The sequence below is a fragment of the Hevea brasiliensis genome, chromosome 12 (assembly GCF_030052815.1).
Source record: "Hevea brasiliensis isolate MT/VB/25A 57/8 chromosome 12, ASM3005281v1, whole genome shotgun sequence".
In the NCBI taxonomy this organism is placed as follows: Eukaryota; Viridiplantae; Streptophyta; class Magnoliopsida; order Malpighiales; family Euphorbiaceae; genus Hevea; species Hevea brasiliensis.
Genome location: NC_079504.1, coordinates 1,293,245 through 1,319,857, shown reverse-complemented (window position 1 = coordinate 1,319,857; position 26,613 = coordinate 1,293,245). Strand labels below are relative to the sequence as shown.

At 36.0% G+C, this 26,613-nt stretch overlaps 2 protein-coding genes across 6 annotated transcripts; both read right to left on the bottom strand.

Annotated features, from left to right (window-relative positions):
* Positions 1–15,242: 15,242 nt before the first annotated feature.
* LOC110655895 (receptor protein kinase CLAVATA1) lies at positions 15,243–19,615 on the bottom strand. The gene is made up of 2 exons (XM_021812379.2): positions 15,901–19,615; positions 15,243–15,742 (listed from the first exon to the last, which is right to left on the bottom strand). The coding sequence occupies exons 1-2, from the start codon at positions 18,488–18,490 to the stop codon at positions 15,417–15,419; spliced, it is 2,916 nt and encodes a 971-aa protein (XP_021668071.2). The 5' UTR covers positions 18,491–19,615; the 3' UTR covers positions 15,243–15,416.
* On the bottom strand, positions 15,243–25,581 carry LOC110655896 (synaptotagmin-2). 5 transcript variants are annotated; one of them, XM_021812380.2, is made up of 13 exons: positions 25,214–25,581; positions 24,271–24,369; positions 24,100–24,150; positions 23,874–23,997; positions 23,500–23,618; positions 23,101–23,202; positions 22,701–22,775; positions 22,399–22,475; positions 22,068–22,314; positions 21,493–21,843; positions 21,123–21,254; positions 20,726–20,869; positions 15,243–17,024 (listed from the first exon to the last, which is right to left on the bottom strand). In XM_021812380.2, exons 1-12 carry the CDS (start codon positions 25,322–25,324, stop codon positions 20,741–20,743), a joined length of 1,617 nt encoding a protein of 538 aa, XP_021668072.2. In that variant the 5' UTR covers positions 25,325–25,581; the 3' UTR covers positions 15,243–17,024; positions 20,726–20,740. The 5 variants fall into 5 exon arrangements, with proteins under 5 accessions (XP_021668072.2, XP_021668075.2, XP_021668073.2 ...); XM_021812383.2 differs by lacking the exons at positions 15,243–17,024; positions 25,214–25,581 and adding an exon at positions 24,476–24,517 and having other exon boundaries at positions 20,565–20,869; positions 23,874–24,005; XM_021812381.2 differs by lacking the exons at positions 15,243–17,024; positions 25,214–25,581 and adding an exon at positions 24,476–24,517 and having other exon boundaries at positions 20,565–20,869.
* Between the last annotated feature and the right edge of the window lie 1,032 nt (positions 25,582–26,613).

The following is a 26,613-nucleotide window of genomic DNA, read 5'->3' as shown; positions in this document are numbered from 1 at the left end:
TCCGGTAACTGGTCTGTCTGGCAGGAAATTTACAGATCCGGACAACTGTCGAATTTCCGCGAATTGAGGATACCTATACGAAGCCCAATAATAATATATAAAAAATCAGGGGTGTTACACATGGACTGAGAAAGAGGAGAGGAACATGGTGATATGATCAGATCCGACAAATGTCGCCGGCGGCCGGTGGCTCCGGTGGGCTATAGAGATGATTCAACTTCCAGAGGCTTCCTCATAAATTTTGGAATTTTTGAGACACAGATAAACTTCGGGTAAGACAATTTTTATTATTTCTCTGTCTGTGGAGCATAAATACAGTGTTTCTTAAACAGGAAAAATTGGAGAAAAATTCTAAGAAAAATATATGATGAAAGTAAAATTATTTGGAGATATTCTATGTTGTTTGTTGAATTTTTGAGTGATTGTAGAATATTTTGGAAAAAATATAGATGGAATTTAGTTAGATTTTTAGCATATGGGCATATAAGATTATTTGAAATTAAGATAATTAAATTTTATATAATTGGTTGAAGCTTGAGGATGGAGGTTTAAATATGTGAATATTTAATTAGGTTGAATTAAGAATATGTTAGATGTTGGAAACTTATGGAATCGAGTAAAATTCTTGAATAAAATATTCATTGGTGATTAGAAAATTATAATTCATTTTGCAATAGTCTTATAATATTATTAAGGACCGCGGGACAAAATTTTAGAATTTTTAGAGCTTGTTTGAGCGGATTTATGAAAAATATCAATTATAGGGACTAAAACGTAATTTTTAAGATTTTGAGTATTATCTGATTTGGAGGGCCCAGGAGGGGCCATGTGATATTGATGAGATGTGATTGTCGAAATTGAGAATTTAGAAGTGTTATTTGAGCCTTTTTGCAGGTTGGGTAGGTCCTGTATAGAAACTCACTGATTTCCGGCGTGAATTAGGCTGTCTATTACCTTTTTAGAGTTTTATCTTAACTTAGTACTAATAAATTTATAATTTAATTATTAGGTGATCGAGGTCAGCTATTTTTCTGCATCCAGCAGCCACAATAGTCATCGGTGTACTGTGAGTAAAATATTAATTTTAATTGTAATTTCGATATTATTATATGTTTAAGCATGCCCATGCATCACTTATATGTATGTATCTATGTAGTTAAACTCTAGGCACGTTTTATGTTGCATTCACAACTGTTAAAGTGCCATGGATGTTGTTGTGGTAATTTGGAGCAGTGTGCGTGCGTTAGCGTGCGTGTGATGTGGTGTAGACTATGGATAGGACGGGTAGACATGGCTTGAGATCTTCGCTGGGACCCGATCCTTCGGGGATAGTCATGGCTTGAGTTCTTCGCTGGGACCCCGATTTGGTTTATTAAGCGAAAGTCTGGCTTGAGTTCTTCGCTGGCACCAGGTTGGATTTAAGAGAGCTGTATAGGGGATCAGCTCCCATATATTATGATTAATATTACTGGGTGTGTGAGTGCTCCAAATTACCTTTTTGATGTTATGATGTGCAATTGTTGTTGATGTTCCATTTCACTCTACAGGGTGCATTAGCCTTAGATAGTTATAGAGATTATGGTTAAAATTGATATTTTACTCTTTGAGTCGAACGCTCACTCCTGTTCAATATTTTTCCAGGCCACAGGAGGAGTTATTTTACAGAGCAACCTGTTTCATTCCTCGCAGGTTTAGCATCGATTATTTAATTGTTTTACTATCTTTTCTAGATTTAAAATCTAGAACTCCGCATGTGTCAGTAATAGTGTGGACCTTGTTAGAAATTGTGTTAATTTAAATTTTTGAGATTAATAAATGAAGATTTGTATGGTATTTAAACCGTTTGTAAATGAGGTAATAGGGTTGAGCTGGGCTCCCCTGATTTTAGTTTCTGAAAATTTCTGGGCTAAGTTGGCCCGAAATGAAAATATAACAGTTTGATTTAAATTATTTTATATGCATATTGGGCCTAAATTGTGGGCCTGGTTATGGATTTTAGGAATAGTTAGGCTTACTACGGGCCTCGGGGGCTTTAAGCTGGCCCAGGTCCTAGTGTCGGTCCGGCCCATAGGTTGGGCCATGACAAAGTTGGTATCAGAGCTTTGGCTCTAGATTCATGGGAAATAAAATACTTGGGAGTGTAAAAGGAGTCTTGTTAGGATGTTACATGTGGAGTATAGGATTCTGTTTCGTCTTTTTCTGTAATTCTTTGTTTCTAGATTCTGCGTTATACCTCGGGAAATAAAAAAGTGCCTCAATTAGTGTCTTGATTTTCATGGAGTACACAGAAATGTGAAATAGAGTTAGTAGACATGTGAGGTCTGTCATGAGGATACGTACTCCAAGAAACACTGTTCCTGTTTGTATGGGTTTAAATGATGTGCCCATTTCGTGCAAGGCACGAGTACATAAAGGTGAGTCTTGAAAGTACAGTTGCCCTAGATAAGGATGAGGATACCACTGCTGGCAGTCGTCAATGGATGACCCAGTCAGAGTAAGTTTATGATAATAGTAGATTCAAGAGAGATAAAAGATTAGGAAACCTAATCTGTCGGGACGTATCGTAGTAACTATACAATGTTCTCGATGTCTACTCTGTAAGCTGCAGATTACAATACCGATATGAGATTATTGTGTAGAGTTGCATGCATCCCCGTGATGCTCCATAATGAGGGTGTTTACGGATGGCCTCTGTTTTGGTACAGTTATGCCAGAACAGAGTTCTATATCTGCAGAGGAGTTGGGAACTCCTGGTTAAGGGTCTAGAGTTAGAGTATTGAAAGGTCACAGTTGGGTGATAACTAGAGTCAGTGACTCAGTTACCCTAGCATGAGCTAGAGTCACATAAAGAGTTGCCATCAGACCAGAGGTTTCGGATTAATTGCAAAGTAAAGGTGACACTTATAGAGTGAGATCATCTAGTCTTTAGCATGGAATTTTGGATCGTTTTTGCAGTATGACAAACATTTTGCTTATAGCTTAGTGAGAATAGTATACCTTGTGTGTATCAGTATGGAATAAAGTACAACCCTACTACCGAGGGAAGGTCAAAATTGTGAATTGAAGATTCACAGAGCCATAATATGATAGGAGAGTCATTGATTTGACATGGTTTAGGCAAGGTGGTAAATGTAGTACCTTTGTTGCAGCAAGTTAAAGTATAGTCCTATCTTTTCAGAAGGGATCGAAAGTTATTACTGATAATAGTGCCCCAGATGGGACTGTAGAGTGTGGTAGAGAGTAGTTGGCTCGGGTATCCTGCAGAGGATACAAGTTCTATTATAGGAATCCTATATAATCAGATCACGATGGATGTAAATCCTTTGAATTGGATGACGGGTTTGGGTTCCCGGAATCTTAAGTTTTGGCTAATTGAGTAAACATGGAAAATAATAATAATAATAATAAATAAATTAAATTACTGCAGAATCAGTTCTCGAAGTAGTAAGGGTATTATGTAAGCTAAAGGATAAGAGTAGAAATCATACGATAAAGGTATGACTGCAATTTCCTGAGTTCCTTTCTAACTTCATATTATTCCAAACAATAGTATAATCTAATTATAATAGTGTTAAGAGTAATAAATTAGCGAAGATAAATCACAGAAGGCCAATGGATAGAGAAAGTGCAGAATGAAAGATTGGACAATTGATTGCAGATGCAATATAATCTAAATGCCAGTGGAAGTACTAGCTAGAGTGGTCAAAGGACCAAATTTGAGTAGCACAGACATATGATAACGTGGTAGAGACTCTGAAAGATATAGTTAGCAAGTACAGCTGTCATGTTAGGAAGAAGAATGGAACCAGGGATAGAATAGTCAAGTTCTATTTTGGGTAAGACAAAGGAAATAAACGGAAGGACAACCTGAAGAGCGCATAATAAAAGGAATAAAGTTGAGATATAGGGTAGGCTAAGTGTTATTCTTGTAAGGTGAATGACAAGGATGGAAAACCCAAAATGGGACCACATTAGTGAGAATAGTGATGGAGATATGGAATCTAGTAATGTGATACTCATAGCATGATGTAGTTGAAGTAGTGCCAGGGGCTAAAATATAGAGCTTGGAGTTACATGATTGGATCATACTTTATTTATTCTCTATTTCTAAAATGAAATGGATAGTAATGGGGCAAGATTCTTTTAACTTGTTAACAGTTTCAAGAAGATTAGGCGAGGAATACAATAATAATGAGCAAAAGCTAGAAGGTGTGTAGTGGTATTGCGGATTATCTAATTAGGCAGAGAAAAAGAAGTTAGTAAGTAGTAAGTTGAATAAAAGTTAATCTAAGGGATCGAATAGGTATGATGAGTGGAAAGAATTATAGATAATGACACATAGGCTTTAGGCTAGACTTTTGAGATAATGAGAAGGTAGTTAGAGGTTTGTTATGAATGTTAGGCAAACGTTTTTAGTGTGATCAACCGAATCACTTTGCAGTGAAGTAATAACGACAGAACAACAGTAGCGGTAGAACGAGAAGTGACAAGTCTGGGTGGTTATAAATCACTAGAAAGTTCAAGGATCAAATTGATGACCATAGATAAGGGTGGAATTAGTGTTGGAAGAATCTATTAGTAAGAGAAATCTTTCAGGAATCAACAAAAGTTAAGGGCACAATATAAACGATGATAGATATGAATTACAGGTTGAGTGTAAGTAAAGTTAATAAATTATAAAATATTATGTCAGGAAGAACGATGGTATGGTAAAGGGTTTATGCAGATGATACCTTATAGGTAGAGCACAATTGTGCTAAGAGATGATGAAATTTGAAGAGAAAAACCAAGAAACATAGGTTAAACATTATTATATGGACAATCGAGCGTAGTTGAATATAAGAGTATTTTTCTTTCTTTTCAAGTTTAGCTTGTGCTTTTGGTTCTAAAAGGTTATATAAGGAATGGAGACTGAGTCAAGGAGACCTAGTTAATTGAGAGTTTGGTAGGCACCAATTCATACATAATTTCCTGATATGAGAATGACAGTAAGTACGTACCTAGTGTTAAGTATGAAAGGACGATCAGAATAGTGACAGGAGTCAAATGGAGTTAGCTACCAAGGCTTGCAACTGTTTTAAACTATGAGCTAGAGGAAGTACTATTTATGGATGAGTTTCAATAGATGAAATTGTTTCTAATGGAAAAAGTTGAGGCTGAAATTTGGAAAGCTATAGGCAGTATATGTGATTATATTAAGGAGAATGAACACATAAAGTATTTTGTTTAGAATTAAGGCATGGCACACATTTCCCACAGCAGTGTTAGTTCAGATGGAACTCATAGTTTCAAGGGCTCCTATCCATCTAGGATGAGCAATTTCCTATTGAGGCTGGTGGGGAATGATAATGTTCTGATAGTTAAGTTGGAAAAGGGGATACAAGAAAAATTTTCTATGGTTAACTACAAGTGTTACATAAGGTGAAGAATGTGCTGGTAGGAGTAAATCGTAAGGTTAGAATTCCCGGAGTAATAGAACTAGTAATCAAGATAAGACTCAGAAATAAGATGAAAGTTAAAGTTGATAATGGGATGAACATCATTGAAGGAAAAAGGTGTAAGGGTGAAATAGGATTAAGATTTAGGAATAAGTACAGTAGGTTGAAAGGTTATCAACAATAGCAAAAATAGGAAAAGGAAGTAGATAAGATCCAAAGGATAGGAAGAAAGCACGGTATAGCTAGTTATAATGAGGAGGATAAGGAGGAATAGGTATGCTAGGAACACACTAAGAGATGTTTAAAACAAGTTATTATGAGATGATAGATTAAAGGAGTAGTAGAGCCTCGATCTGAGTGCCAATGTGTCAGAAGTAGGCCACATGTTGAGAAGCTATAGAAAGAAGTCTAGATATTTCCATTCCAGAGAAGGAGTGAGAATTGATAAAGTCGCATTGGATTGAGTTGTCAGGGAATATAAACACTTTTGTTAACTAGAAGGAGGGACCCAGTTTACTTTCCAATGTTGATAAATGATACACTTGGCCCCTGGAGGAGACTCTACCTGACTAGTTACATAAGATGGATAGAGGTTGGTCTAAGTACCTTGGTAATGACACAAGAGATTAAAAATTTGAAGTATCATGGGAGTGAGAAGATTTATAGGTATTGACCACTGAGGTCATAAGAAGAGTGAAGATTTCGAACAAGACGCCTAGATTAGGTGCTACAGGAAAGCTACTCATAGGATGCCTTAAGATAAGGAAAATAAGTCATGTTTTGGGGAAACAGTGATTATTGAAACAAAGGGATGAGGACTGAAGTCAATAAGAGACACGTTAGGGCGTAATAAAAGTGAGGTAAGCGCCAAAGTTAATTAAAGTTATCAGAGATCAAGTCGAGAGTAATAGAGTTATAATGAATACCTGAGATGTCAGAAGAATGGTCAGTGAATAGCCAAGAGATAAGAGCATCTCTAGAAAGAGAAGATGACAAATAGGATACTATAGTAGAATCAGAGAGCGGTAGAATATCATATATAATATACGAAGAGTTTGAAGAATAAATGTTTTACCAATCTCTGCATAGCTAGAGGAGTAATGATTGCACCTGTTCTAATAATCTTCTTTTCTTTATCATTTGTTTATTCGAAAATTCGAGGACGAATTTTTCTTAAGGGGGGAAGAATGTAACAACCAAGAAAAAAAAAATAATAATTTCAAAAGAAAAATGGGAGGAGGAACCCCCCCTCCCCATTTTCTCTTCTCTCCCTCTCCTTCCCTCTCTTCTTCTTCTTTCTTTTTCCGGTGACCGGCCGGCGACCTCTTGAGCAGCTCCCCACCTGGCCGGCGAACCTCTGGCGACGCCAAGAGCCACCAGAAACGGCGGCAAGCGAGGGAGGAGAGAGAGAAAACGCGCGCACAGTGGGTAGTGGCTTTCCAGCGCGATTCCGGCTTCATCCGACGTCCGATCGAGGCGATTCAGGTGGCATTGGAAAGCTTGTTCCGAGAGCTTTCTTTTGATACCAATTTTGCAGCAAATGGAGGTCGGATGAGTGAGATATGGAGGAGAGAAGTTTCAGGTTTTTCAAGATTTTTCATCAGATCTACGACATCGGACCGTTGGATCGACGATCCGAGACCACCTATGGACTGAGAAAGAGGAGAGGAACATGGTGGTATGATCAGATCCGGCAAATGTCGCCGAATCGGCGCGGCCACCGTCTTGTGATGGTTCGTGATGGCTCGGGGCTATGAAGATGATTCAACTTCCAAAGGCTTCCTCATAAATTTTTGAAATTTTTGAGACATTGATAAACTTCGGGTAAGACAATTTTTATTATTTCTCTGTCTGTGGAGCATAAATACAGTGTTTCTTAAACAGGAAAAATTGGAGAAAAATTCTAAGAAAAATATATGATGAAAGTAAAATTATTTGGAGATATTCTATGGTATTTGTTGAATTTTTGAGTGATTGTAGAATATTTTGGAAAAAATATAGATGGAATTTAGTTAAATTTTTAGCATATGGGCATATAAGATTATTTGAAATTAAGATAATTAAATTTTATATAATTGGTTGAAGCTTGAGGATGGAGGTTTAAATATGTGAATATTTAATTAGGTTGAATTAAGAATATGTTAGATGTTGGAAACTTATGGAATCGAGTAAAATTCTTGAATAAAATATTCATGGGTGATTAGAAAATTATAATTCATTTTGCAATAGCCTTATAATATTATTAAGGACCGCGGGACAAAATTTTAGAATTTTTAGAGCTTGTTTGAGCGGATTTATGAAAAATGTCAATTATAGGGACTAAAATGTAATTTTTAAGATTTTGAGTATTGTCTGATTTGGAGGGCCCAGGAGGGGCCATGTGATATTGATGAGATGTGGTTGTCGAAATTGAGAATTTAAAAGTGTTATTTGAGCCTTTTGCAGGTTGGGTAGGTCCCAGGTATAGGGGAAACTCTGCCGGATTTCCGGCGTGAATTAGGCTGTCTATTGCCTCTTTAGAGTTTTATCTTAACTTAGTACTAATAAATTTATAATTTAATTATTAGGTGATCGAGGTCAGCTATTTTTCTACATCCAGTAGCCACAATAGTCATCGGTGTACTGTGAGTAAAATATTAATTTTAATTGTAATTTCGATATTATTATATGTTTAAGCATGCCCATGCATCACTTATATGTATGTATCTATGTAGTTAAACTCTAGGCACGTTTTATGTTGCATTCACAACTGTTAAAGTGCCATAAATGTTGTTGTGGTAATTTAGAGCAGTGTGCGTGCGTTAGCATGCGTGTGATGTGGTGTGGACTATGGATAGGACGGGTAGACACGGCTTGAGATCTTCGCTGGGACCTGATCCTTCGGGGGTAGTCACGGCTTGAGTTCTTCGCTGGGACCCCGATTTGGTTTATTAAGCGAAAGTCCGGCTTGAGTTCTTCGCTGGCACCAGGTTGGATTTAAGAGAGTTGTATAGGTGATCAGCTCCCATATATTATGATTGATATTACTGGGTGTGTGAGTGCTCCAAATTACCTTTTTGATGTTATGATGTGCAATTGTTGTTGATGTTCCATTTCACTCTACAGGGTGCATTAGCCTTAGATAGTTATAGAGATTATGGTTAAAATTGATATTTTACTCTTTGAGTCAAACGCTCACTCCTATTCAATATTTTTCCAGGCCACAGGAGGAGTTATTTTACAGAGCAACCTGTTTCATTCCTCGCAGGTTTAGCGTCGATTATTTAATTGTTTTACTATCTTTTCTAGATTTAAAATCTAGAACTCCGCATGTGTTAGTAATAGTGTGGACCTTGTTAGAAATTGTGTTAATTTAAATTTTTGAGATTAATAAATGAAGATTTGTATGGTATTTAAACCGTTTGTAAATGAGGTAATAGGGTTGAGCTGGGCTCCCCTGATTTTAGTTTCTGAAAATTTATGGGCTAAGTTGGCCCGAAATGAAAATATAACAGTTTGATTTAAATTATTTTATATGCATATTAGGCCTAAATTGTGGGCCTGGTTATGGATTTGAGGAATAGTTAGGCTTACTACGGGCCTCGGGGGCTTTAAGCTGGCCCAGGTCCTAGTGCCGATCCGGCCCATAAGTTGGGCCGTGACGAAAAATTATGTCACGACCCAACCTATGGGCCGGACTGGTTAGGACCTTGGCCAGCCTAAAGCCCCCGAGACCGGTAGTAAGCCTAACTATTCCTTATCCCAATTCTAAGGCCCATTTGGGCCCAATTTCAAGAATTCAACCACACAGAGTCCGGCCATAAAATGGACCTTTTAATGGGGAGTTTTTGACTCACCCGACCTGTAAACACAATATGTAATCAATTGGGGAGCTCAGCTCACCCTCCACATACTCAAATGTCATAAAAATAAATGGGAGCTCAGCTCCCTCATCCAGTCCATCAACATGCATAAAATAATAAGTTTACAGGTCCAAAATAACAATTTATATTACAGACCCAAATCAAATAATTATTTCTAACACATGCGAAAATTCTAGAGTTAACAGGTTTATACAAACATTAATAAACGACCTGCGAGGGAGAAAAGCAGGTTAACCTAAAAAATATCCTCCTGTGGGCTGGAAAAATATTGAACAGGAGTGAGCGTTCGACTCAGAGAGTAAAATATCAATTTTAACCATAATCTCTATAACTATCTAAAGCTAATGCACCCTGTAGAGTGAAATGCAATATCAGCAATATTTTCACATCATAAGAGCAAAAAGGTAAATTTAGAGCACTCACACACCCAGTAATATCAATCATAATATATGGGAGCTGATCCCCTATACAACTCTCTTAAATCCAACCTGTGCTAGTGAAGAACTCAAGCTAGACTTTCGCTTAATAAACCAAATCGGAGTCCTAGCGAAGAACTCAAGCCATGACTACCCCCGAAGGACCGGGTCCTAGCGAAGATCTCAAGCCGTGTCTACCCGTCCTGTCCATAGCCAACACTACATCACACGCACGTCAACGCATGCACACTACTCCAAATTACCACAACAACATACATGACACTTTAACAGTTGTGATTGCAACATAAAACGTGCCTAGAATTTAACTACATAGATATATACATATAAGTGATACATGGGCATGCTTGAACATATAATAATATCGAAATTACAATTAAAATTAATATTTTATTCACAAACTTGACAGCAGTCACTGTGGCGGCTGGGAGGAGAAAGAAGGCTGTCCTGGCTCATCTGACAATTATATTATAATTATTTAATACAATTGACTCAATACAAACCAATAAAAGACCAAATACATCCTAAGTCGTGCCGAAAATCCGGCAGAGTCTCCCCTATACCTATGACCTATCCAACCTGCAAAAGGGCTCAAAACGCACTTCTATATTCACAAATCATATACTCACAACTCAATCATATCACATAGCCCCTCCTGGGCCCATCCAAACAGTCATCCATCACAATATGTAAATTTTTAATTTAGTCCTTATAATGACTCTTTTTGCAAAAACTACCCAAACAAGCTCTAAAAATTCTAAAACTTTGCCTTGCGGTCCTTAGCAATATTACTAAACTAATGCAAAAAGAATCATAATTTTCTGAGCTACCACGAATATTTTATAGATTTTTAATCCCATTTAAGTACTAGAAATTACGAAAAAGTAAGGTTCGGGTTTACCTATGCCAATTCCGACTTCGGGAACGCGCTCGGAACGTCTGAAATGGTGGGGTAGCCAAAATCTCGATCCAATTCGGAGACTTTTTCAGTAGCCGGTCTGTCTGGCAAGAGATTCACAGATCCGGACAATTGTTGAATTTCCGCAAATTGAAGATACCGACACGAAGCCCACAATACGGGGGTTGGTACATAAATTTTACGAAATTTTCTAAGCTCATTTAATGCTCAGAAAAATACTACGAAGTTTCGTGGGACCCACCAAAAAACAGTGTAGGAAAATTTTGAAATTTATATTCCCGCAAAGCTCTCGACGAGTGGAGCGCTCTGGTACTCTCGATTTTCTCGTGGTGTTCACGGTTTGCGAGAAATCTTTCCCAAAAATCAAAATGAGCTAAAACTTCTCGGACAAAAATTGGACAAACCGCTCGATGGATTTTGGTGTTCTTGGTGTCTATGGAAAGCTCTCGAGGTGTATATGGTGTTTGACACAAGACCCAGCCCAAATGGTGGCCGGATCGGCCGAATTTCAGCCGGGAAGATGAAGCAGCGCGCTGTACGTCGCCTCGCTTCGTGCGACGTTTCCTGGCTTTCCATGCAGCGGCCGGCGGTTGGAAGAGGCTGGGGTGGCGCGCCGGCGAGGTGGGGAGGCGGCTGGTCGGCGAGGGGAGGTGAGAGGAGAGAGAGAGAGAGAGAGAGGAGAACGCGCGCGGGAAGAGAAGAAGAAGAAGAAATAGGAGCCGACCCGATTCGGTCAGTCCGATTCGGTCCGGTTTGATTAGGCCGGTCGATTCAGGATACAAAATTTTAAATTTTTACTTTGCTTTGAGACCGAAAATAAGGCTCAAAATTTTCGAAAAAATTATAGAAAACTCAGAAAAATTCGTAGACTCTAATTATATTTTTAGTTTTGCCACGTAGTCTTTAAATTAATTTTTAAAAATCATCAAAGTTTATATTTTTGGAAAATCGAACCCGATTTCTAAAACCTGAAAAATTTCAAATAATTTCATAAAATTTAAATAAAGTAAAATATTAATATTTATCCATAAAATAATAAATTTAAAAATTAGGGGTGTTACAAATTGTTTCAAAATCACTTATAGTATATTTAATAGGTTACCGGTAGGCGAAGTACAGTAATTCATTAGGTGTACTACGGGATCATATTATGCCTTATGGAAAGTAAGGTGTGACAGCTTGGTTCGATTGTTAGTTTGTTAAAAAAAAAATTTAAACAATTTGATTCGAATTGATTATCTATATATTTTAAAACTACATCGTTTTGTATTTCAATACATATATAAATCACAGACCTAATACTTTCATTCTTCTCTTTTATTTTAATTTTTTCACATTTTCTTCAAAAATATTATATTTTTTCTTCCATGTCTTCCAACAGCAGTACACTTCTTTCATAGCAATACACTTCTTCTCACAACACTTCTTCGCCAGTAGGCAACACTACACTTCTTCTCGCAACAACTCATCTCCATCTCATTTTCCTCTTCCTCTTCAAAATTTCAAGTGTGATGTTTGGACAGTCTTGCATGTGAACTTTTAGAAAGAAATAACGTTAGATATGACTTCAAAATGCTATATTTTGATTTTGTTTCATATTATTTTACATGAGTTTCAATTGCAATAGAACTGCTTTGAAGGAGTTTAAAATAATTAGAAGTGGAGTTTATAATAATTTGCTCTGGCCATCTTATGGCTCCTATCATTTCTCTACACTCACAAAAGACTCGACCTGAAAAAAATAACAAAAACTCTTTTTCTAAATTATATCTTTAAGCTAATGATCTTTGTAATTTATTTATACTCCATGTAATGTTGACATCATTTGTCATTAGTGATATCATGCATGCGGGAATAATAATAATAATAAAATTGTAATTTATATAATTATAATGATTACTTATTATTATATTAAGAGGGTAATTATTAAATAAACTATAATTTATATAGACATACTTAGAGAATTATTAATTTAAAAAAAAGAATTTTTAATATAATATATTCTATTAAAACTATGAAAAAACACATAATCAAGTTTAAGTGACTAGAAGTATGTAACTCACCTAGCAAATTTCAGGATTGAGCTTTTACTTTTTCAGTGTCCTATGAAACAAAAAATGCATAATCATCATATACATAGAGTCAAATAGGAGAGGGAAAATCCACCCATATCACTTTTTTTTCTTTCATGGCAATTAAATAATTTAAATAAATTATCATATATCATAATGAAAAATCTGCCTAAGATTGATATAGCAAAGGGCTTTTAGATTGCATTCGGAAATGGGAGGGGCTAAAGGACGATGGAAGCCTGGCTTCGAAGCAATGATACGAAAAATCCCTCTCAATCAAATGATGTGCACTGTGCACCAGTGGGCGACATGTCACATAAATAGTTGTAAAATGAGTCTTTCTCTGGCCTCACTTTTACTGGTCAATGGCCCTCAAGAACCAATTCTGTAGCCCATTTCCATTCCTTTTACTGGTTCAACTTTCGACTTGCATCCAATTGCTGGCCCATGTCACCACATGCGAAAGAAAGGTTATAGCTTGGCACTCAGCGAGCTGCAGTGAGCCAGGAATGATCTTTTCAATCCTTTCATTTATCTCTTTCGCATTATGGTCTCTCACAACAACTGTTACTCTGCCCATTGACTAACATCCACAAAGGAATTATCACAATTAATCTTCTTTGCCCCTTGAGGATGGAGGGGGAAGCCAGACACTTTTGAACAAGGGATGGAACTATAAATGAGGGGCCATAATACGATAACAGAATATTTCCATTTCCTCACCCACCTGGCACCACCTCCATTACTCCCACTGACCTCCCCCGTCACCACCACCACCTCCGCCTCATCGCCACAACTCTTCACTCCCATTTCTCCATCCACAATCTCAAACGAAAGATAATCCCTAATTTTTAGATCGGCATTCATCTCATTTGAAGCTATATTACAAGTGGTGAGTTGATTTTATGATTAGTCTTGATGAGAGTTGTAGTAAATTGGATCTTTTGTGAGTTTGATGATAGATATATAAATCTATTTTTAGAGCACCCGAGTTTGAATTTTTAAATTGAACGCTCTTTTGATATTATATTAGAACTTCTCAACTTAAAAAATTTAAAATTGAAAGACTTTTAAATAAAAAAATCTTTTAATTGTGTACAGTAAAAATATAAAATTATTATTTTCATAACAAATTTTAATTAAATTTAAATTAAAAATTAGCTGAATTAAACTATTAAAATTGATAAAATATCAATTTGCCTCAAATCATACAGTACGTAGCAGATGCATATGAAAAATCGAACTTTTAATTGAATTCTAAATTGCAACATTATTAGATAAAATTTTTTAAAATTTTTATAAAAAGTAATAGGAAAATTCATTTTTTTTTTCAAAAAATATAAAAAATATTTTTCAGAAAAAATGTTTTTATTATTGAATATATATTGAATTTGTTGATTTTGATAATGAAATTGAAAGAGAGAAAAATATATTATTGATTTTTTAATTTTAATTTGTAATTAAATTTTATTTATTATAGAGAAAAACAAAGATATGGATGAATAAGAGTATAAATTAAGCATGAAAATAAATTAATTTATAATATTTTATAAATTTTAAATAGCAAATTATAAAATGTAAACAGTCCAAAATTTTGAACAATTTATTCACTTTATCAATTTGAATAATTTAATTGATTGAATTTTTATATTTCAAGGTATGTTCTTATAAAATATTTTTTCATATTTTAGTATTTAGAGCACTAAAAAAATAATAAATAAATAATTAAATTATTTTTAATGAAAATAATTTTTTAAATTTTGATAATTTTATTAAAATATAAATAAATATGTATCATTAATTTAATATCATAATAAAATAATAAAAAAATATTTTTATAAAAAATATTTTATTTTAAAATAAATTTTATAAAAATATTTTTTATATATAAACTATTTTTCACAAAATAAATGAAGAGCATATCAATTAACATGAATGGATGAGTCGATCCTTTTATTTCCTGTAAAATTGTTTTAACATCTAGTGAAATAGTTAATGATTAATTACCCAAAACTTTTACTGAGCTCAACAGATTTGAGGAGAGAATAATTTATTTGGCTAAGCATTCGAAAACAAATGTTTCTTCATTCATATCTTCATGATCAATTAGGTTTGTTTGATGTTATTATCAGAACTACTTTTAGAAAAATATTATATTAAATATATTAATATTAGAAATTAATATAAATATATTTTAATTTATAAAAATTTTAAAATAATTATATGTTTTTAAATTATTTTTTTAAGCACGTTTAAAATAATATTTAAAAAAAAAAGATTTTTTTTTCACTTCCAACTTTAATAGGTTAACATCAATTTATGGTCATATTTGTTTGTATTGAAATTCTAAGCAAAAAAGTTTTTATTAAATCATTATTTTAAATATTGTTAGAAAAATATTTGAGAAAAAAAATTATATTATTATGAAGTTCTTATAATCAAAATATATTAAATTTAATTTAAAATCAAATTTTAATATATCTAATTAACATATTTAAAGAATAAAATTTCAATAATAATTACAACAATAATTTCATTTAGAGCCATAAAAACTATTTTCAAGCCTCAATCCATGGTAAACTAATACACGAGAGCAATCTTTAAATTTCACAAGCTTACTACTATTTGTTTGCTTTATTGCTACAAACATATCGTTCACAGGCTTAAAGAGTGCGGAGGCTTGGGGCACCCTAGGGAGGATTCGTAAGCATATGAACAATTTCCCTCATGGTAGGCCTAGCAGAGCTGTCATCCTCAACGCACAACATAGCAATCTTAAACAGACGAATCACCCCTGTTAGTGGGTACCCAATAAGCCTAGAGTCCACAATTGTCAATACTGAAGCTGCATCCGACGGTTGAGAGACTTCTGATGTAGTTTTCCTCACCCATCTCACTATGTCCACTCCATCTCCAAACTCCTTCACTGGCTTTCTCCCTGTTATTAGTTCCAGCAGCACCACACCGAAACTGTACACATCGCTTTTCTCGTCAACCCTAAGAGTGTAAGCGTATTCTGTTGCACACAACAGTGAACAGTCCACATCAAAAAAATTCAATGAAACACATGAACATTGTCAGATGGAGATGGTATGAAAAATGGAAAGGCTCGTAGCTCTTCTGTTCACAGGATCTGTAGTAAACTATTAAATGATACAAATAAACGTAGCAAACCTGGTGCGATGTAACCATAGGATCCAACAGTGGAGGACATCAACTCCGATGCACCAGCTTCCTGCAGGAACATGGCCTGCCTAAAGCCTGCCACATGAGCTTCAAAGTCTGAATCAAGCAAGATATTGTTGGACTTCACATCCCTGTGTAGTATCGGAGGTGAGCAATCATGGTGAAGATGACAAAGCCCCTTCGCCGCCTCAACGGCGATTCTGTACCTCGTCTCCCACTCCAAATGCCCTCCCCTGGGTCCATGCAACAGTTCCCTTAAGCTCCCGTTAGGCATGTACTGGTATAATAATAAATTCGTATCCTTGTTCGATATGTAACCCAGAAGCCTCACGATATATCGGTGCCTGATTCGTCCAAGAGTTTGAATCTCGGCAGAGAAGCCATGGTCGCTTATTCCGCTTTCTCTGCCCCCCAGTAGTTTGATTGCTACCTCAACACCATCCGGCATGGATCCATGGTAGAAGATCCCAGCACCACCTTTGCCTATGATGTTCTCTTCTTTTAAGCATTCCAGCACGTCCTCTGCTTTGAAATCAAGCCGTTGGAATGCGGTTAGCTTCCAAGCCCTTGATTTCTCGAGCATTTTCTTCCTCATTTTATAAACCATCATGATTATTAGCATTAAAGCAATGACAAGTCCAATGTCTGTGATTATTAGCTTCGACGTGCTGAACGACGCTGTGTGGCCATGACTTGAACCTCGAAGCATACTTACGAGAGATGGGCAAGAAGCTTGGCGTGGTGCACATAAACTGGGGTTTCCTGCGAAGGAGCTTTCATTGAACACCAGAAACTGCCCTCCTGCTGGAATTCTGCCCTGTAGATTGTTGTAGGTGAAATCGAGAGTTGTGAGGCTCTGCATGTACCGAATGTCGCCAGGTATTTGGCCGGTAAGCTGATTTTGAGAGATGTTGAGGATACTCAAATCCTTCAGTTTTGCCATTCCTTTTGGAATCTGGCCTTGGAGCCTGTTTCGACTGAAATCAACTGACGTTAGAGAAGCGCACTGGGTAATTGAAGGTGAGATTTCACCGCTCAGGTTGTTTCTGCTGATGTTGATTGTGGTGAGGTACTTGAGATTGAAGATTTGGCTAGGAATTTCGCCAGAAAATCTGTTGACACCAAGCGACAAAATTTGTAAATTATGCAATTTCCCAAACGCCGGTGGGATTTTTCCGGTTATTCGATTGTTAGAAATCGTCAACAGCCCGACTTTATTTCCTGACATTTCAGAAGGGAGTTCTCCAGAGAAGTAGTTGTCATTCAACTCAACCACCGTCACCAACGGCAGATTAAATATTCCAGCAGGGATAGTCCCTGTCAGGAGGTTATTCTTGATTAGGATTTTGGACAAGGACTTGCACCGGCCAAATTCCTCAGGAAGCGACCCAAGGAAGAAATTATCCATGAGAATCAACTCCTGCAATTTCCCTCCTTTGCATAAATCCCGAGGAATCAGACCCGTCAGATGATTGAAAGACACGTCCAGCATCTTCAGTTTCCCGTTTCGGCCAAGATTTTTCGGGAGCTCAAACGTGAAGTTGTTTCCCCATGCATGAAGCACCTCAAGATTTGGAAAATCGCCAATAAATTCCGGAATTTGACCATACATGTTGTTATTAAACAGATGGATTAGGGTAATGTTCTTCAATTCTGAAAAGCTCTCTGGTATCTCTCCAGTGAGGCCATTATTCGAAAGATCAAGAGATTTCAAGCCAATTAAACTGGAGAGTTCAGGAGGGATAAAACCCGAGAGACTATTCATTTGAAGAAACAAGGAATGCAGGCGCTTTAATTTGCCTAAGCTTGGAGGAATCTCGCCTGTAAGATTACAGGAAGCCATGTCAAGAACTTCAAGCGAACTCAACGACCCAAAATCCTGTGGAATACCTCCTTCGTAAGTGCTATAGTATCCAACGTACAAGTTCCTAAGATTCTTTAACTTAGCCAAGCTTGAAGGGACCTTGCCGGAGAGTTCATTTCCATTCAAGCCCAAGTACTCTAAACTCTGAATCTCCGAGTATGACTCCGGTATCGAGCCTGAAAAGTAGTTCCCGCCAAGATGAAGATGCTTGAGATTCTTCAGGTGCACGAGGTCCAGCGGCAATGGACCGTAGAAGTTATTGTTGTAAATGTCAAGGATCTCAAGCTGAGTCATACCAAGCGTGATCTCTCGAGGGAAATCGCCAACGAAGACATTATTGGAAATGTTGAAAATCCTAAGAGAAGTGAGCTCAGCCATTTCCAAAGGGAGCCTTCCAGAGAGATTGTGTGAAGAGAGAGTGAGGTTGACGAGCTTGTTCAAGAGCCCAATTTCTGGAGGAATGAAACCGGAGAGAAGGCAATGAGATGAGAGATTGAGAGACACAACCCGTGAATCCTCATTGCAAGTAACTCCGGAGAAGGAGCAGTGAGCAGAGGAAGACGGCGAGAGCATCCAGTCCTCCAAGCCACGACCATATGGTCCGAGCATGGAGGTTTTCAGCTTCAATAGCATTTCAAAATCACTGTACCCAGAGCAAGCAGCTGCAAGCAGCAGAAGGATGAGAATAAAAGCGAGTGAAGCTCTCATTTTCATCCTTCTCTCAATGGCTCTTTCTTCCTGTCTTTCAGAGGTTATGATAGAAAAAGAAGGTGGCGATATTTCTACGCTTGCTGTTCAATAAGGGGAGTTGGAGGCTAGGTCATCAAACACGAATCAAAGACTCGCAATATCATTCTTGAAAGAATAAACAAAAAGTCAAGAAAGGAAAAAAGAAAGAAGGTGGGGAAGTGCATGAGTTTTTGTATCCCACACTGCACCTCATGCACGATCCAACACCTAGTGTCTTTAGTTGTTCGATCACTGAAAGACTAGGTTGTCATCACTGACACCTAAGGGCACCGTGGACTTTGATATATATAATGCATTTTCTTCTGCTTTTTGAGTTGCTGATCCTTAATTATATGCTTGTGGGAAAGAAGACATGCATTTATTCTAATAATATTTTACTTAATTGCTTGAAGAACTTGTTCCTATTCTCCTAATATATATATCAGTCTTAGTGGAGAATTCTTAATTTTTAGACTAATCTAAAAGCCTGAGTAGGTGACTAGAGAATAAAGATACCTCTCTGCTTTTACAAAAAATAAACACCTATTTTGGATAATTGTGGTTATTCTATTATATCCAGTGAATGGAGGAGAATCCCTTGGACTTTGAAATCTACAAGTGCCATGTATATAGGGCTCCATGGGAGAATATCTAGGGGTCTATGTTTAGTTCAAAATGCCTGCTTTTACTTCATTGACATTCTACAGGATCGATTCGTGTATGGCCTTTAAACTGAACAACCAATCCAAACCTAAGGTTGGGTTCTTTATTTTGAGTATTATATACACACACACACCACTTTTAACACTTTATATCACAACAAAATGCTGTTTAAGGAAGAGAAAACCTCATTAGGTCAAAGATTCTTAGGTTAGTTCATTGTCTCATAGCATGATTCTAGTTTTAGGGATAAGCCAGCCATTTCGCAACTGGAATCGCTTTTTTTCTGAAAGGTGAATTTTTAATTTTATGACTGAAATCAAATAAACAAAATTATTCATATTTAACTGTTGGTGTGAAAATATATGGGTTGTATATGATAAGGTAACAGCCAATGGGCTTTTTGGTTGGATTGGGAAATGGGAGCAGTTGTTGATGATGGAAGTCCGGCTTTCAAGAGAAATTATTAAGTGCATTCAGTATATATGTGTTATTTCTCATAATTATATAAAACTTACTCTTTATATTATAAAATGAATCAACTTTTTTATAAAAACAAATATTATTTTTTAATACTCCTATATATCTAATAATTAATTGGCTTTCAATAATGTCCAACCAAACCATTCCCCTTCAATCAAATGGTGTGCGCTAGTTGGGCCACATGTCACATCTATAATTGTAAACTGAGCCTTTCTGTGGCCTCACTTTTACTGGTCAAGGACCCTCAAGCTTCAAGTCTTGTGGCCTATTTCCATTCGTTTTAAGCTGGTTTCAACTTTCGACTTGCACCAATTGCTGGCCCATGTCACCATATGTGAAAGAAAGGTCATAGCTTGGCTATATTGTTGTTTAGCTGTGGGAACAGGGAAGCTCCAGCCTCCTGCAAGCTGTTGTGAGCCAGGAACCTTCAAAATTTTAAAGGAGAACCTTTACATCAGAAATAAGAGTTGCTATTTCCCATAGGGGCTGAGGGGACGAAGCTTTTGAGAAAATTTTCATCATCTCTTTCAGTTGCCAAATCACTGTATAGCCGATGCTTCAGCCACTTCTGCTAATGAAACCATGATCTTTTTCAATATCCCATTTATCAATTTTGTATTATGGTCTCTCATAACAACTGCTTCTCTGGCCATCTACTAGCATTCACGAAGGAGGCATCGCAATTAATCTTCTTTATCCCTTGTGAAGAGGGGGAAGCCAGACTCTGGTTGGAGAAGGGATTGTTTGGCAGGCCTAAATCCTTTGTGGATTGAGTAGTAATGGAGCAAATTAATTGCTAAAACCGAGGAGAGGAAACGTCTCTTAGTATTTACATTGAACTGGAACTAAATGGAAAAGGTGGGAAAATATTTTTCAATCTCAGAAGAGGTTAATCCTATCGAAAACAGATGAGAAGTTTCTTTTGCGGAGAAAATGCTACTGAATTTTACTGAACCCTTGCAAAAGATGTCAGCAAGCTTTAATTTACAGGATTCTAGTTATTAGTGAATCACAGAGTTGATCCAGAAAACACAATGCAGAAGACACAATAGAATGTTTTCCACTTGAAATACATACCAAAATGGAACCTGTTTAAGATGTTCTCCATTGTAGCTCAATTTGAATCCGGCCATTCCTTGAATCAATGAGGTGGTATTTCTCGTTGATTCTCTTGTTGTTAACGACATCAGCTAAGTTTATATCCACATAACCCAAATTTTCCTGATTAAGAATTTTTATTGAGACAGAAAACACAAAATATAAGTAAACTTTATAATGCTAGTATAAAAGGAGAGAGACTCATCTCAAATTTCAAGAGAAACCAAAATGATTTTAACTTCATGTAGGTTCAATTGCTGTCTCAACTAGTTTGAGATTATGGCTTAGCAGTTGTTATTATAGGTTCAATTACTGATCTGCCACAATCTTTTACCATATCTAGGCCATTTTATTGTAAAGGCAATGTGTATATTACCTTGGGATGGAGGAGACCCATCCTTGAGGAGGCACTAACAACTTCCACATGAAGTCTATCATTTGTGGGCGGTTCCTCTAGCATGAACTGAAACTCCTCTTCCCATCTTGGATCTCTGTTTTTTTTCACAAGCTGTACCAAATGCAAAATTGGATCATTAGTTGAAAGATGAAAGATGCTCTTTCCATGGTATCAAAGCAATTTCTTATGAGTTGAAATCATATATTAGTATCATAATTGGAGGTTACGGCAACTTATTAGCTAAAAACAGCTACACTAATAGAACCTGAGTCTGCACCATCAAAATGTGAAAAGTTGCATCTGCAATTTGGTCATGTAAGCTTCATTCTTACATGGGTTATTGCATTACCTTAGTTTTTCTCTCCTCCCCTCGGAACAGTAACCGCACATAAGGATTTGTATGGTGCTTTCCTTCAACATCTTGAGCTTCGTGTACAATAACCACAAACAAACCACCCCCAGCAGGCGTTCCTTCAGGAGCCTTTTCTACAGCATTTGGATCTTCAATATCAGTAGGTATATTGTCTTCCTTGAAAGGTTTGTATTCCAGTTCCACTATAAGCTGCCCGCGTTGTTTCTCATTTTCAGCATCATTTGGGTCCATATTTTTTAGCAGATTAAGTGTCATAACTTTTGGCTCATCAGGGGTAAGCTCTTTCAATGGAACAACATTCATGCCCATCTTGTCATGTTTGCCAACCTACACAAAAGGAAACAGAAAGCTTTAGAAAAACAGAGATGGCACAAAAGGAAAGGTAAACAGAAACGGTACTTTACACCAGCAACTCTCTGACATGAGAGACCGTGGCCTATTCTAAACCATACATGTTTTTTTCTTACTTAATGGGTAAAAATATAATTCATTAAGCATTGGCTTGTAATGGAGTAAGGACATTGTGGTGAAGAAATTCTTAAAAAAAATACCTGTTCCCAGTCATAAACAATAATCTCTAAGGCTTGGGATTCTGGGTCTTTCACAACAATGTTAAATTCCTCATTCCATTCAGGGTTCAAGTTTTTGTACTTCACAGTTGTTTTCTTTGAAGGGAGCTTCTCTTCAGTGAGCTTCAGTTTCACATAAGGGTCTGATGCCCCAAGAAGATCTTTCTTTTTAAGCTTCATTGCCCTCACAACCTTCACAGTGAGAATCCCAACAGGTCGCTTTGTAGCTCTGTCAAGTTTTAGGAACAATTAGCCAGTCCCAGTGAAAGGATTGGTGTCAAGACCTAAAGCAGAGGAGAGAAAACACACTTACTTTGCAGGATCCAGGACTGGTACTTGTAGGGCTTTTGGCCATAAATACATATTCGCAACTTGATCTTTAATAAGCTCCTAAAGCAAGAAAAATTGAGGTAAAATTAAGGAACCCAAATAAAAAACTCTGTTACAGGGTGGAGGGTTTTGAAGTAGCACTTCTCAAAATGAAGCCCGAGTACAGTACTTAGAAACATGGACTAGCTAAGGGATGGGTCTGCCAGGAAATGCATTCATTCCAATTTTTGCAACATAGCAAAATAAATAATTGTGAAAAATGAAAACACTTGAAGTAATGATCACCTGCACGAATCTGTATAGGCCAGGAATAGACATGGCATCTGCTCCAAGCAATTTCAATCCAAAGTCAACATGGGGCTGCAGAATCAAAGAGATTGTATTTCACACTACAGATACTACAAAAAGTGTAAATTATAGACATTTCATATAATTTACATGATCTGACACATGAAAACAAAGAGCAAAATAATAGTAGAATACAGTTTTGGTGACCTAATACAAAAAAAATTATTAGTTAAAATCATTCTCCTGCTAAGATGCATCCGTTGTGAAGGTGTGTACGTTATCAGAACAAAATAATAGTAGCAACCCCAGCACGCTTCATACATAACTATAACAAACCACAACCTTTGTAACTTAAAAATGTGCTACACAACAATAAGCTTTTACAATTAGCACATACCTTTTCCATTAGAGAGACAAATATATTGGCAAAACAGGGAAAGGCAGGAACCAGAGGCTTTAGGGTGATGCGTGGAGCAGCAAATACTTGCAAATCAACCACCTGAAATACCCTGAAGAAGTTAATACTCCTTGGAGATGTGAACTAGATAACACCTTCTCTCACATTTTGCTTTCATTAATCATTTGTTAACGCATGTACACTTGTGTGGGTGTGTGTGTGAGAGAGTGAGAGTCTCAAAGAGTCAAAGTGTCTCCTTTCATGTGCGCAACATAGTCACTGAACACAAAAAAGTCAATTCTTTCATGCATGAGACCTAGTCATTGAACACCAAGAAGTTAACTCTAACTAGTAAAATTTTCTGTTTTCATTAACAGAACAGTTACAAGAATCAAATACCTGAACTGTGGCTCTCAAACCAAATGCTTTAACTGCAATAATAATGTTTGGATTCCCAGCCCACTTCATAGATGGTTCAATGATCAGCTCCTTCTCATCAGTGATATAAACTTTCATTCCTGGTATAAAATTAAACATACAATCAGAACTGTTCAAAAAATCACAACAGATAAACAATTTGAAGGAAGACACAAAGTAACCAATGTTCCAAATCTGTGTCTGACCACAGATAGCCTTCAAATTTATAATGGCAACAAAAATCAGCAACAAGATTGCAATCGTTACTTTCTAATGCTGAGTTTTCCCCACGTGGGGTGGGTGGCTGGGTGTGTGTGTGTGTGAGAGAGAGAGAGAAAGAGAGAGAGCAACTTAACCTTGAAAAGTTGGCGGTAAGGAGCCCAAGGTAAGTTCTTCAAATTCAACAGAATCAATTTTGTATTTTGGGATTTGCTCAGCAATAATGGGTTTTGCTATAGTCCTTGCTGTCTTGCAAATTGCCTAAAAAACTGAGGCATTAACGCAATGTACATAAAGACAAATTGGTGAACAAACAGAAACAGTAGCCACAGCACGAGATCCAAGCATCAGTCTACTACATACCGTATCCAAGTAAGGCCACATGGTTTCAATAAATTTGTTAAGCCAGTCAACCTTCACCAGAAGAAAACAACTCTATGAAAAGCTTATTCTAACTTCTAAAACCTGTAAAATGCATTCAGGACCAAACATATACAAACAGTGAAAAGGCAAAATACAATAGCAATAACATACTCGATCATAATCTGGATTTTTCACCCAAAGGGGTATTTCTGGAAGCAATCGTTGCAAAGTTTTTGAGTCTTGCTCAACCAAAGGACGAATTACAGGATCCTGAAGAATTCAGTAAACAGAGGATATGAGAACATATGAAATGAAATCATCCAATTTGAGTAGATGCATTTGAAATATCCACTGATGCTATTGATGTTTCACCTACTTTTATTATAAAACAAATTCAAATCCACCTTCATTTCAAATTTACACCTATTCATTCAAATGGACCATTGATACAAAAAAAAAAAAAAAGAAGAAAAGTAGATGTTAATATATCACGAAAAAAGTTTATGGTATATATATATATGTTTATGGTATATATATATATATATATATATAAGTCATAAATTCAGAAAATATACAATATTTTAATTGAGATGGCGTGACAAAATGCCACTCCGTTCACATTCAAATTTCAGTACGCGAACATTTGTATACCTGTAGCTTCATGTCTAATTTGTTTCATATGTTTCTGCATATAACAATGCAATAGTGATAATCGAAGGTTTAAAAAAACTAAACCAACCATCAAGTCCATTCAGCATATGAATGCTAGACCAATTATTCCCACATATTCTGTTTTGGCTTTCAAGTATTGGAGTCTCCTAATCCAATTAAATACTACTCCAAGTTCAAATTGGCCCATAAGGTACAGTATAATTGACCATAAATAGTACAGCAAAGCTAAATCCATCTCTACATACTACGAGAGCTTGAAATGGCCCTATCAATTTTCCTACTTGTTATCGTTATCTAGCTGCTGTACATAAACAAAATTGGCAAACACTCATTGTCGTCCAAACAAGGAAATCTAGAAAGCAACAACTGAGTCAAACAAACTGTAAATCAAACACAATGATCTGAATATAAAGAGAGTAAAAAAGAGAAATGGAAAATAGACCTTGACATCAGTTGGCTGAAAGTAGATAAACATGTAGTACCCGATCACAATCCCAATTGAAGTTCCCACTCCAAACCCAAAAAAACCCAGTATACTACTCAGAATACCCATCTGCAAATTGCAATCTCCCTCAGGAACCCCACTAAAATCAATCCACTAGCTCCTATGCACGGCCCAAAAGAAAACCAAACCCAGTACCAGAAGCCGAAAGGCAATACAAAATCACGAAAGCAAAGCTGTGCTGGGAAACAAAAGCGCTGTAGAGGCCATGTTAAATCAACACTTATCCCCTCCTACCTCGCCCTCTTTGATGTGTAAGAGTAATAAAGGAGCATTTATTCTTGCGGCCAATGTTTACGTTTAACGAACCACTGGGTCTTCACAACGGCTTGAAACCGAAATAAAATCTTTACCCGCGTGATGCTTGGCATTTCTCGTGTCGGCAACGTCCACTTGGATATGTGATCCTAGTTGTAGTCTTTTGATTGGTTGATTTTTTGGCCTTTTTCTGGAAGAGATGTCGGGAGAAATTATACAATAATCCTTTTTTGTTTTAAATTATTTTATTTCATATAAACATAAATCAATCATATGTTAATATGTAAATAATTATAATTATTATAATTTCAAAAAAAAATATGATTATAATTTTCTGAGATTCATTCACACATTTATATTTATTTATTATTAATTTTCTATTCTAAAATATAATTTTTTTTCAATGTCGGGACGAAAGAAAATAAAATAAAAAGTTAGGGAATGAGAGAATGAGTAAAGTTTCATAAAAATTATTCAAATTTTAATTTAAATATAAATAAAATTTCTTTTAAATTCTTTATAATTATTATTTAAATATTGCTTAAATTCATTTAATTTTAAATTTTTTATTAAAAATTTATATTTTAAAATTCATTAATTTTATAACATATTTAATTTTATTTATTTAAAATATATTTAAATAATTAATATTTGATATATAAATCTCATTATAAATATTATTTTAAAAATTTAAATTCATAGTAATTCTATTATATGTTCACCACGAAAGCAAAATCAAATCAACGATTGAAATTCCATTTTGGCCTTATTTAAATCTTCCTAATGACATGGATAATTTGCCTTTTGGACTGTTTCTTGCTTTTTCTCCCCTTTGCCTTTCTCTTGTCGTCTTCTCAACTCTCATCAATTTTCTTATCTGCGGAGTACAGAAGACAGCATCATTTTAGCCATGATTTTAATATATAATGCCAACATTCTATTTAATAAAAAATAATTAAATATTAATTAATTAATTATGATCAATTTAGATTAAGAAATATGAGGATTTGGCTTATATTTCCTTTTTTTTTTTTCATATCAAGAAATTTAATGTTAGATTGTTTTAAGTGACTCTTATTTTA